Source organism: Lethenteron reissneri, chromosome 6, assembly GCF_015708825.2.
Source record: "Lethenteron reissneri isolate LAM-NWPU_2019-01 chromosome 6, ASM1570882v1, whole genome shotgun sequence".
NCBI classification, from domain to species: Eukaryota; Metazoa; Chordata; class Hyperoartia; order Petromyzontiformes; family Petromyzontidae; genus Lethenteron; species Lethenteron reissneri.
Window position 1 is genome coordinate 5,073,623 of NC_083784.1, and position 13,387 is coordinate 5,087,009.

The 13,387-nt window shown below is 55.5% G+C and overlaps 1 protein-coding gene across 1 annotated transcript; it reads left to right on the forward strand.

Moving 5' to 3' along the window:
• The first annotated feature begins 3,521 nt into the window (after nucleotides 1-3,521).
• LOC133355092 (syntaxin-binding protein 5-like) lies at nucleotides 3,522-12,750 on the forward strand. The gene is made up of 4 exons (XM_061572391.1): nucleotides 3,522-4,666; nucleotides 6,124-6,249; nucleotides 12,484-12,580; nucleotides 12,731-12,750. Exons 1-4 carry the CDS (start codon nucleotides 4,550-4,552, stop codon nucleotides 12,748-12,750), a joined length of 360 nt encoding a protein of 119 aa, XP_061428375.1. The 5' UTR covers nucleotides 3,522-4,549.
• The last annotated feature ends 637 nt before the right edge of the window (nucleotides 12,751-13,387 follow it).

Genomic DNA, 13,387 nt, shown 5'->3' on the forward strand with positions numbered 1-13,387 from the left:
CGGCACCCTCGTGTTCACCTTCTGAAGCGCTCGCTCGTCACTGTGGCGTGCGCGATGACCACCACCACGTGACTTTTCTTTCGTGTTGTGCGCGCTGCATTTAGCGCCACAGCGCGTGGATTTGTAGCGTTTGTTTATTTGTTTGCTGGTGACTTTGTGTATTTCATATCGAAATCGCCTCCAGTGCTGTTGCTGCTGGCGGCAATAAAAGTTGTTAAAAGTCAAAAAGTCTCTCTCTCTCTCTCTTGCACGATACTGAACCCCCCAGGGCGCTGCGTCACGTGTCGGCATCTGATCGGAGGAAGGAAGGAGGATGAGAGGGAGAGGGATGTTTACTCGTCCAACCAACCAGCTAACAACAACAAACAACAACAACCAACAACAAACATCAACAACGGGCGGCAGCGCTTCTGTAGATAACGCCAAGTTTGATTTGTGTGACCGGGTGATAACCAAAGAGATCAGGATGAATCTCAAATCTCGCAATACAGACGTGGGGCCTCGGTCACGGGAGTGCGACTGCGGCCATGCAACCCAACGCATGGACCGTAAAGGAGACCCATCGAGAGATACAGAGACACTCAAGACCAGGAACAGAAGTGTAACTTGAACTGTGGACCGTGTAGAACCCCCATCGTGGTCTGCGCTCCTTCAACGGAGGAGGAGGAACAGCCCCACGACACGAACTCTCTCTCTCTTGCTGCTGAGTGCCCGGCCGCCTTTGTCTCCCCAGCAGACAGACCTCGACACTGTCGTCTGAGAGAGCGCTGCCGCTATCGTCGCGCGCAAGAGGAACATCGCCAGCTGCCAGGAGGGGCGGGGGCAGGGGGGGGGCACGGTGGTCGCTTGCGCGGTTTCATTTTCGAAATCGACAAATTCGGAGCGTGACCGACGCCGGCTGCTGGCAACACAACGGACGTCAGAAGGGGAGGGGGCGGTGCGAGTGGTCATTAAGGTGCCACTGTGAATACGCAGTGATAATCAGAGCGGCCGTCCAGGTTCGAACCGTGAAACTCTGCGACCGCTCGGTCATGGCACCGCTCTCACCAACAACGGCAGCATTGCCACGAACACAGCAGCAGCCGAATCACGCACACGTGCACAGCAAGGCAAAGACAACGATCCCCCGTATAGTATTAACAAGCTTGTGCGGGACAAGTGCAAGCACCTATGAAGGCCGGAACGTCACACGATAGGGTGGGTGGCCAATACTACGCCGCGGTCGCCTTTGTCTCCCTCGTGGCGATGTTTACACACCGCACCAGGTACTCATTTGAGGCTGAGTCGACCTTGGCGAGGCCCAGGACCGGTTCAGATAATCGTCACTGGTGGTGGTGGTGGCCGTAAGCGGGAATCGAACTCGGGTTACCAGGTTGTGGGCCGGCGGTGGTGGGGGGGTGTGTTTGACCATACTTCACCACTGGAGACTCGTAATCTCGAAGTGATTCACCAACCCTGAGGATACAAAACAAAACCCGGGCTGTGTGGTCAATTGCCACAACGTGAAACCATAAGCCTCGTCAGCAGGCATGTTCAATCCACCGCTGTATGAAAGCCTCCCCCAAACCGCTACCTTCCACGACACCCACCCCACGAGCTATCTGTTCCACGCACACGAAGCTGATTTCACAGCTCCGTCTCCCCGGGCGGGCGTATTCTCTTACGCATTCCCAACAACAACAACAACATTTTTACCAAGGGGAGAGAGAGAGAGAGAAATATATATATATACATTTTAAAAACAAATGTAACTCACGATCTGCCAGGAGTGGCCCACGTGTTCACGACAGATAACGCTGCCACTCGGAGCTGGCCCAGACTGACTCATGAATGGACCCAGAGGGATCGTGGCGTCATCGCTGTGGAGAGCGGTAGTCGTCGTGGTTATAGCGCGCTGCACTACGAACCCGACGAGCCGAGGTTCGTTTTGTTTCCGCTAAAACCGGAACCGGTCCTGAGCCTCACCGAGGTCGACTCAGCCTCAAATGAATATCTGGTGCAGTGTTTCAAACAAAACAAACATCGCCACTGGGGAGACAAAGTCGGCCGGGCGTGGTGTTGGCCCACCACCCCCTCGTGTGCCGTGCCGGCCTTCATAGGTGCTCGCTAACAGCACTTGCCACAACCGTCTGATAAGGCTGTACGGGCGCCTGGTTACGTGCTAGGATCGTGGACTCGATCTCGGAGCCTGACGATGCTCCTTGTATATTTGGAGTCCGCGGCGTGTTTCTCTTCTCTCCCGGTGGTGGTCGCATGGATTGATCTCCGGGTTTCTCCGGCGTTGCCCTCCTCTTCATCCACATTGAGAATCAACGCGCGCTTAGATTACACTGGTCAAAATACTTTTTCTGGTATAAGGTATTCCAACGGTTTTAATGTAATTTTGGGGTGCTGATTCCAAATCTGGCATCAGTTTTTGTCTATCACATCAGGGTTTTGAGATATCAAATATTGCATTTTCAATAAAAACTGCAGAAGAAAAATATTAAATAAATGTGGATATCTACATAAAATGATATTATAAACACACTATCCTAAAAATACAGCACCATATTTTAACACTAAAGCAGTCACTGACTCGTAACAACTTGCAATCATAAGTGACAGAGTTAATTTCGGGTAAAATCAGTGAAAATGGGGTATGCCGATAGCATAAAAATGAGATGTGATAAAGCAAATCTGAGATCAGATTTGGAATCAGTACCCTGAAATTAGTCTAAAACAGCTGCAAAAGTCCAGGCCAGAAAAAAATGGGTTTTTTTGTTGACCAGTGTAATCTGACTGCTGCTATACAACAACAACAACAACACGAAACACCCACGTGTGGTGGTGACGACGACGATGTCAGCCACTGCTGCGATGATGAGTCACGATGATGATGACAGCTCATCCTCACGCGCATGATGATCACGCGTGATGATCATGGTAGATCATCATCATCATCATCACGCGTGATCATCATCATTATCACGCGTGATCATCATCATCATCACGCATCATCATCACATCACGCGTGATCATCATCATTACACGTGATCATCATCATCATCACACGTGACCATCATCATCATCATCATCACGCGTGATCATCATCATCATCATCACATCACGCGTGATCATCATCACATCACATCACGCGTGATCATCATCATCACGCGTGATCATCATCACATCACGCGTGATCATCATCACATCACGCATGATCATCATCACATCACGCGTGATCCTCAACTCGGTGGTGGTGGGGGGGGGGGTTGTCGCTGCTAAAATAGAAGCCGCGTTGGCAGTGGGACATCTCTCAGCAGTCGCCACGCGCACAGACAGCGGCACCCTCACGGCGCGGTAACCCCCCTCGCTGCGACCGGCAGGGGGCGAGCGTGAGACGGAGGGTGAGTGAGTGAGGGAGCCGGAGAAAGAGAGACGGAGAGAGGCGGAGAGAGAGTGAGAGAGCCGGAGAGAGAGAGAGAGTGCGCGTGGCAGAGGCAGACTCGTAGGGGAGAGTGAGAGAGCCGAGAGGGGAGAGAGCGATTTTGCAGGGCACGCCCAGCAGAAAGAACATCCCCTCCCACCGCCATCACCGACCAACCCAACCCTCCCTCCCTCCCGTCTCCTTCCGTTTCTTCCCTATCCGGGCTACCAGTCGGCACAGCAGACGTCAGTGGCGATACGATACACACAGATATTGTTACCCCTTGCTGCTGCTGCTGACTGCCCGTGCTCACGCCGGAGAGAAGACGGCGAGAGAGAGCGAGCGAGCGAGCGAGACGTCGCAGGAGACGCAGCGCGACCGACCTGACTTCATTCGATTTGGCTCGAGAGGCTCGCTGCATCACAACCCGTATCGGGAATCCAACCGGGACGGCGCTCAAATCAAGATCCGAGGCTCCATCGCTGCTCGCAATCGGCGGCGGAGGGGGCGGGGCGGGTAGGGGAGGGGGCGGGGTGGGGGCTGCTAATTGGGTCGATCGGAGCCCCCGAGGTTCGATCTCGGCTTAGGACCGAGCGAGCCGGCCAAGAGACGCGGCATGGGGTGTCGAACCTACGCGGTCGTTCTCCGCGGCACCTACACGGTATAACGCGGCGCCGGCCGGGTGCTGCTGTTGGTGGTGGTAGTGGGTGGCTGGTGGGGCCGGAGGTGGTGGTGGTGGTTTTAATTTTCGGGGTGGTGGGGGGTGAGAGGTTTCGGCACGGAGTGGTAAGAAGCGGCGTCGAAGAAGAAGGAGAGACAGCACGCGCTGTGCGTAGCTCGTGCGCCTAACGGCAACAACAGCTGCGGCATCATCTACAGCAGTAGCAGCAGCAGTAGCTTCAACAGCATCAGCAGCTTCAACAGCAGCAGCCTCAACAACAGCAGCAACAAAAGCAGCAGCAGCTCCAACAGCAACAACAGCAGCTCCAACAGCAACAACAGCAGCCGCAGCTTCTACATCAACATCCTCAACAGCAGCAGTTTCAACAACAACAGCAGCGGCGGCAGCATCATCATCGTCGACTGCTGCTGCTGCGGCTGCTGCTGCTGCTGCAGTGGCCGCTTGCCGCGCGGCGCGCGATGAGGAAAATCAAGCGCGTGCTGGATGGACTCACCACGCCGGCGAGCGCGCAGACGGCCAAGCCCGAGAACGAGATTCACGAACGCCTCGGCTCCGATCATTTTCAGCTTTGCAAGGTACGAGGAGGGGAGGGGGAAGGGGGGAGGCTGCGTTGTGTCTGAGAGATCGGGCTTGGACATATTTGGGGGGTGAGGTGTGGAAGGGAAGGGGGGTATCATACGAATTTTGTATCCAACATCGTCAGCTGTTATCGCGTGCTGCAAGGTGCGAGCAGATGGGGGGGGGGGTGAAGGAGCTGATGGACCCCCGTGCAATCCCTTCCATCTGTATCGAACGCGTGATTGTGTTGCGTTCATTTGCTGTGTCGTTCGTTGGCTCATTCATTTGAATCGTTCGTGACCCCCCCCCGGACCCCTCCCCCCTTCACTGTGATAACACGATGAGCAATTTGCAATGCGAATTCGTGTATCACAAGAGTAGGTGATACTGCCTAGCGCTGTGCGGATTATTGGCGTGTTAGTGGCGTGTATCTGTGTGTGCCCTTGCCACCCAACAGTTAAGGCTACACGGGGGATCTTTGTATTTGTGTGTGTATATAGTGGGGGAGCGGTGCCGCAGTGGTTAGCGCACTGCGCTACGTGCCCTGCTCACGTCTCGGTCTTCAATACGTGTCCCATTGCGGTGTATAAACATCGGCACTGGGGAGACAAAGGCGGTCGGGCGTGGTGCTGGCTTTCGTAGGTGCTCGCTAACAGCACTTGCCCCAATAGTCTGTTCAGGCTATACGGGGAGTCTTTGGCTTGTGTTGTGTGTCTGTGTGCTTGTCTTGTATAGATGTGTGTATGCGTGCGTCTCTGTGTGTCCGTCAGTTTCTATGTGTGTATGTGTGCGTATGTCACTGTCTCTGCGTGTATATACGTTTCTATCTGAATGTGTCCGTGTGTGTCTGTGTGTATCTTTGTGTGTCTGTGTATCTTTGTGTGTCTGTGTGTATCCTTGTGTGTGTGTCTGTTTGTGTGTGTATCTTTGTGTGTATTCCTGTGTGTCTCTGTGTATGTCTCTGTGTATCCCTGTGTGTGTGTCCTTGTGTGTATCCCTGTGGGTGTATGTTTTTGTGTATCCCTGTGTGTCTGTGTGTATCCCTGTGTGTATCCTTGTGTCTGTGTGTGCGTGTATCCCAGTGTGTGTCTCTGTGTGTATCCCTGTGTGTCTGTGTGTGTCGTGTGGTGGGTGTTGTGAATTTGCTGTACGTGCATGTGTGTGCGTGGGGAGTGGCGGCGCATTAGTTAGCGCACTGCGCTACAATCCCAAGTTCCATTCGCGCTCACGGCCAACATCAGGGACCGATATCTAAAACCGGTCGACTCCGTCTTTCGGAGAGAAAAAAATTATTTCCGCTACGCGTAATGACGTCGGCAACCGTGGGGGAGGCAAAGGCGGCCGGGCACGACGCTATCCACACCGAGGCCTTCGTGTGACAGCACTTTGCCCAGCACAACAAGCAGCACGTGAGTTCTCCTTTACCCCCCCCCCGCCTCCTTCTCCTGTTCCCCTTTTGTCCCTTCCACGGCAGACCGTGCGCCATGGATTTCCGCACCAGCCAACTGCGCTGGCGTTCGACCCGGTCCAGAAGATCCTGGCGATCGGCACGAGGAACGGAGCGCTCCGGCTGTATCCTTGCCGCCTCCGCCTCCGTCAGGTTCGGTCAGTCCCAGCTGCGCCTCCTTCTTCCACCACCATCCTCCTCCTCCTTATCTAGAACGCCGTCGCAACGCGGTATGGATTCGGTAGAAATCGTCGATGAAATATTTCGGTAGGAGCTGTGTGGAGGCGTGTGTGCGTGAGTGTGAGTGCGCTCACGGCCAACACCGGTGACGATTATTTGAGCCGGTCCTGGGCCTTCCCTAGGTTGACTCGGCCTCAAATGAGTACCTGGTGCAGTGAGCGGTAAACATTGCCACTGGGGAGACAAAGGCGGTCGGGCGTGTTCCTGGCCACCCACCCCCGTGTGTGCAGGGCCGGTCTTCATAGGCGCTCGCTAACAGCACTTGCCCCAACAGTCTGTGAAGGCTACACGGGGGATCTTGGTCTTTGTTGTCCCATTGCCGCCTTCGTCATCTACTCGAGTTGGGTGCCCACGTGGAGTTGGAGGGGAAGGGGGGTGTCTGTGTGCTGTGTGTGGAGAGCGGTGGCGCAGTGGTTCACGCACTGCGCTACGAACCCGGTGACCCGAGTTCGATTCCAGCTCGCGGCCAAGACACCCGAGTTCGATTCCCGCTCACGGCCAACACCGATGACGATTATTTTGAACCGGTTCTGGTCTTCCCCTAGGTCGACTCAGCCTCAAATGAGTACCTGGTGGAGGTGAGTAAACAGCGGGAGACAAAGGCGGCCGGGCGTAGTCCTCGTGTGCCGTGTTGGCCTTCATGGATGCTGCTCGCTAACGGCACTTGTCCCAAGGATCTGTTCAAGGCTATACGGGTTATCTTTGCCTTTGTTGTGTGCTGTTCAGCTCGCCTATACAACAATGGGCCATGGCATCATTGCTGCTGCCTTAGCTACTGTAGTATGGATACGGCTCGCCTAACGTGGGCTTATGCGGGGGTGTGTGTACTTGTGTGTGTGTGTGTGCATGCGTGCTCTTGTGTGTGCGTGTCTGTCAATTCATGCGCGTGCGTCAATACTGTAGTGGGGAGGAGCTGGAGAAGAAATGACCGGCCAAGATGTCGGGGATGATCAGAATCAGAATATTTATACTGGAGGAATCCGATGAGCTTCAAAGCTCTTTCTCAAAGATGCCGGGGATGATGAGAGGGCGATGCTGATGATGATGATGAGAGGGGGGGAGAGCGAGAGAATGGAGGAGGAGCGAGCAGTAGGGAGCTGCAGGGAGGAGGAGCAGCGCCTGTTCTCACAGTGGGCGGGGTGAGGGTAGGGGTTCAGAGTGGGGGGGGGGGCAGCACCGAAGTCACGTGATTTGCGGGAGGCTTCAGCTGGTAGGGCGTGCAAGCACGTGGTAGATGGAGTTGGGCAGGCGTGAGAGTGTGTGTGTGTCAATATCTGGGTGTGTGCTCACGGCAAACACCAGTGCCTCCTCCCCTAGGTCGACTCGGCATCAAATGAGTACCTGGTGCGATGTATAAACATCGCCACGGGGGAGACAAAGGCGGGCGGGCGTGGTGTTGGCCACCCATTTCGGCCTTCATAGGTGCTCGCTAGTGGCACTTGCCTCAATAGTCTGTTCAGGCTATACAGGGGATCTTTGTCTTTGTGTGCTTATGCACGTGACAACATTGCAGCCCTCGTCAGCAACTGTCACATTGGATTACGGTGTACCTGTGCGTGTCAGGCCGTGTGTGGAGCGGTGGTGCAGCGGTTAGCGCTACGCTGCGCTACGAACCCGGCGGCCCGAGTACGATTCCTGCTCACGGCCAACACCGGTGACGATTATCTGAACCGGTCCTGGGTCTACCCTAGGTAGACTCGGCCTTCAATGAGTACTCGATGCGGTGTGTAAAAAAAACATCGCCACTGGGGAGACAAAGACGGCTGAGCGTGGTGTTAGCCACCCACCCCCTCGCTTACCGTGCCAAGTCTTAATTGATGCTCGCTAGCAGCACTTGCCCCAACATTTTGTTAAGGCTATACGGGGGGGGGGGGGTCTTTGTCATTGTGTGTGCTTGCGACCAACATGAGCGGCGAATATCTGTGTGCCTCCCCGAGGTCGACTCAGCCATAAATGAGCAGCGCTTGCTAGGGCGTGTAAACTTCAGCGCTGGGGAGATAAAGGCGCTGCTACTCGCTAGCAGCACTTGCCCCAGCAGGCTATTAAAGCCTATACAGTATAGATGATGTTCGCGTGCGTGCCATTGTCTCCTTAGTCAGCTACTTCAGTATGGATGCGCCTGGCGCCCACGTGGAGTTAAGAGAGTGGGTGTGTGTAGCTGTGTGTCAATACTTGGCCTTCATAGGTGCTTGCTAACAGCACTTGCCCCGACAGCAGGGTCAAGGTCGCACGCTTCTGCGTGCGACCACGGGACGTGGGGCAGTGTATGGGACTTGTGCGGAGATGTGTCTGTGTGTGTGTGTGCAAGTGTCAGCCCTTGTGTGTGTGTGCAAGTGGGGAGCGGTAGTGTAGCGGTTAGCGCGCTGCGCTATGAAGCCGGCGACACGAGTTCGATTCCCGCTCACGGCCAACACCAGTGACGATTATCTGAATCGGTCCCGGGCCTCCCCTAGGTCGACTCAGCCTCAAATGAGTACCTGGTGCGGTGTGTAAACATTGCCATTAGGGAGACAAAGGCGGTCGGGCGTGGTGCTGGCCACCCACCCCCTCGTGTACCGTTCCGACCTTCATAGGTGCTCGCTAACAGCACTTGCCCCCACAGTCTGTTAAGGCTATATGGGGGATCTTTATCTTTGTATTCAAGTGTCAGCCCTTGCGTGTGCACGTGTGTGCACGTGTGTGTGTTGTATCATCGCCGCCTTCTCGGGGAGCGGTGGCGCAGTGGTCAGCGCACCGCGCAACCAAGCTGGCGACCCGGGGTTCTCGACTCGGCCGGACCTCCGCCTAGGTCGACTCGGCCTCAAATGAGTAGCCTGTTGTTGCCGTGTGTAACCATGAGCGCTGGGAAGACAAAAGCCCTGCCGGATTCGTAGAGGCTCGCAAACGGCACTTTCCCCAGCAGTACAATAAAGGCGAAGTATAGACAAAGATCACGCCCGGCCATCTTTGTCTCCCCAATGCTGATGTTTACATACCACACCAAGGTACTTATTTGAGGCTGAATCGACCTAGGGCAGGCCCAGGACCGGTGCTCATATTCGTCACTGACGATGTAGACTCACGTTGTTCGTGTTCGTAGGGCAGTGCGCGTGCCGCTACACTACCGCTTCCCACAACACGCACGGGCACACAAAGACAAAGATCCCCCGTGTAGCCTTCACGGACTTTTGGGACAAGTGCTGTTAGCGAGCACCTATGAATGCCGGCACGGCACGCGAGGGGGTGGGTGGCCAGCACCACGCCAGGCCGCCTTTGTCTCTCCAGTGGCGATGTTTACACACCGCACCAGGTACTCATTTGAGGCTGAGTCGACCTAGGGGAGGCCCAGGACCGGTTCAGATTAATCGTCATTGATTTTGGCCGTGAGCGGGAATCGAACTCGGGTCGCACAGACACTCTCACTCGCATGTACACACACGCTCAGAGACACGCACAGACACGCACGCTCAGAGACACGCACGCACAGACACGCACGCTCAGGGACACGCACGCTCAGAGACACGCACGCTCAGAGACACGCACGCACAGACACACGCTCAGAGACACGCACAGACACGCACGCTCAGAGACACGCACGCACAGACACACACAGACTCACGCACACACAGACTCACGCACACACAGACACACGCACACACAGACACACGCACACACAGACACACGCACACACGCAGCCTCCCATGCCGCAGTAATTGCCCTGTTTATGTTGGGCGTTGTGAGGTCCCTGCGAGTTCCCTGCGAGGTCTCTGTGCCACGCGTTCCGCGTTCCGCCTTGCCCATTGCCTAATAGGAGCTCGCTAACAGCACTTGCCCCTGAGAGCACGGGACGTGTTTGGGGGGGCAGTGTGTTAGTTGCGTGTGTGTGTCTATGTGTGTGTGTCTGTGTGTGTCTTCTAATGTGTGTATGTGTCTGTGTGTGTCTCTCTAATGTGTGTGTGTCTCTCTGTGTCTGCTTGTGTGTCTGTGTGTCTCTGTGTCTGCGTGTGTATCTGTGTGTGTGTGTGTGTCTGTGTCTGTGTGTCTCTCTAATGTGTGTGTATGTCTGTGTGTGTGTTTGTGTCTGTGTGTTGTGTGTACGTGTCTGTGTGTGTCTCTAACGTATGTGTGTCTCTCATGTGTGTATGTGTGTGCTGTGTGTAGCTATATATTTTGCTGTGTGTGCTGTGTGTAGCTGTCTGAAGGTGCGCACCTAGCCTGGCACAGACTCCGTGGTGACGTCACCGCCACTTCGTGGTGAACGGCGGTCTTGGTGTCGATGTGCGCGAGCCGGGTTCGATTCCCGCTCACGGTCAACACCAGCGACGATTGTCTGGGACTCACTTAGGTCGACTCAGCTGCAAGTTACTGCCGGTGTGGTGTGTATACATCACCACCGGGGAGACAAAGGCGGCCGGGCGTGGTTTGGCCACCCACCCCCTCGTGTGCCTTGCCGGCTTTTATAGGTGCACGCTAACAGCACTTGTACCATCAGTCTGTTCCAGGCTATGTGGAGAATCGTTGTCTTTGTGTCTGTTCGCATTCTGTACACGTGTGCGTCTGGCCACGCACACGTATGAAAGTGTCTCTGTCTCTGTTCCTGAATAATACATACGCACACTCACGCACACCGCACGACCCATTGCATTATCGTGCAGTCTCACTCGCCCTCTCACGCATTATCTCACCATCTCACCCTCTCACGCACGCTCTCACCCTCTCACGCACTCTCTCACGCACTCTCTCACGCACTCTCTCACGCACTCTCTCACGCACTCTCTCACGCACTCTCTCACCCTCTCACCATCTGACCCTCTCTCACTCTCTCACCCTCTCACGCACTCTCTCACCATCTCACGCACTCTCTCACCCTCTCACTCTCTCTCTCACCCTCTCACCATCTCACCCTCTCACGCATTCTCACCCACTCTCTCACCATCTCACGCACCCTCTCACTCACCCTCTCACCCTCTCACCATCTCACCCTCTCACGCACTCTCTCACCCTCTCACCCTCTCACGCACCCTCTCACCCTCTCACGCACTTTCTCACCATCTCACGCACAGGCGACTTACTGACTGCAGCGCTGCTGCTCGCTTCCGTTCCGCGGGTTCGAGTGTAGGCGACGATTCTGTTGGTGAGGATAATCACGACGTTCGTGGTGGTCGTGATGAGATTGAACTGGTGACGATAATGACGATGATGATAGGGATGGTAGTGGTAGCGATGATGGTGGTGGGGATGATGAGGGTCGTTGTCGCTATGGTGGTTGGAGGTCGTGTTGATGATAATGGCGGTGATGATGATGATGATGAAGTGGGGAGCGGTGGTCAGGGCATTGCGTTACGAATCCGGAGACCCGGGTTCGATTCCCGCTCACGGCCAACACCAGTGACGTTTATCTGAAAACCGGTCCGGGGCCTCGTCTAGGTCGACTCAGCCTAAAATGAGTAAGTGTTTCGGATCACCCCCCCCATCCCCTCGCGTGCCGTGCTGGCCTTCATTTGTGCTTGCGAACAGCACGTGCCTTGTCAGCCTGTCAAAGGCTATCTGGGGGATCTTTGTCTTTGGCGCGTGGTGAGAGTAGCTTCTTACCGCGACCCCCACCCCCACTACATCTCCCCCCCCACCCCACACGCATCTTACCCCCTCTCCCTCCCTCCTCCTCTACCCCCTCCCCCCACCATCACTCATGACGCCGAACACGCGAGGAAGATTGGGTCGGGCAGTGAGATGCAGCCGTGGATAATTTAATTAAGCCTCTTCAATTATACACAGCGTGATGCACTGCTCACCACCGACATAAGTAGGAGCCGCACACACAGAGACACGCGCGCGCACACACACACGTACAGGTCCTGTGGTCGATCTACTGCTGGATGAGAACCTCCCTACGTCGGGAGCTGTTTGAACAATGCTGATGTTTACCCACCGCGCCAGGGTTACTCATTTGAGGGTCGGGGAGACGCGGGGCAGACACGGGGGAGATGGGTGGAGACACACGGGGAAGACACACGGGGGAGACACACGAGGAGAGACATGGGGGAAACACGGGGGAGATGGTTAGGGTGATGGGTGGGCAGACACACGAGGAGACACACGAGGAGACGTGGGGAGAGGCGTGGACGCGACTTGGCGTGCATGTTGATGTGCGCACCCTTATTGATCGAGCGCTCCATTCAATTAGTGGCGCGGGGCTGCGTGCGCGTGCCCGTGCGCGTGCCCGTGCCCGTGCGCGTGCCCGTGCCCGTGCGCGTGTCCCCTGCGCGTGTGCACGAACCCGGCCGCCAAAGTTGGTGCAACACATCAGAATCCGAACGAGAATTTCTACCGGAGGAATCCGATGAGCTATAAAGTTCCCTTTCAAGGCCAATTGACAGTGGCGAAAATTGGAACCGTTCCTGGGTCCTTCCCCCAGGTCGACTCGACGAGTACTGAACCTGATGCGGTGGATCAGCACCAGCACTGGGGATGGCAAACGCGGCCGCGACGATTATTGACAAATATTGCAGATGTTAATGATTAACCCACACCCGCATTGGATGACGCAGTGTTCCTGTAGAGTCCAACTATAGACTGCTTGGGTTGATTCAGCCCATCATCATCTTCAGCATCTCTTCCTCCGGGGGGGGGGGGGGTGGTCGATAAAACCGAGTACAACTTTGTGTGCAAGATCAACAGTGGGGTTGTTGTTGTTGTTGTGCGGACTCATCTCCCGCCATGGTAATGTGGAATTCCCACGACTGGCTCAGGAATCACTCTGGTTTGCCGTGTGGCTTTCTCCTCGAGATAGCTGCCTCGAGATAGCTGCCTCGAGATAGCTGCCTCGAGAGAGCTGTGCGTGGTCTGCCTGCTGCACCTACAGCTACCTACCCAACATCGTAGCGGGCTTCACGAGCCAATCCACCAACCCCCCCACACAATCGATCGCCGGAATTATCGTGACTCCTGCAGCCGCTAGTGGCCGCTACACCACGCACACCACCACAGTGTTAACACTCGAACAAACTGTTACCCATATCCGCTATTGTATGTTAAGGCTAAGGTTGGAGGGGTGGGATGCGTCTTATAATCC

Coding starts and splice junctions, on each gene's coding strand:
- LOC133355092 (XM_061572391.1), top strand. CDS start 4,550: ATGAGGAAAATCAAGCGCGTGCTGGATGGACTCACCACGCCGGCGAGC. Junction 6,250..12,483: donor GCCGCCTCCGCCTCCGTCAG/GTTCGGTCAGTC, acceptor TTATTGATCGAG/CGCTCCATTCAATTAGTGGC. Junction 12,581..12,730: donor CGTGCGCGTGTCCCCTGCGC/GTGTGCACGAAC, acceptor TCCTTCCCCCAG/GTCGACTCGACGAGTACTGA.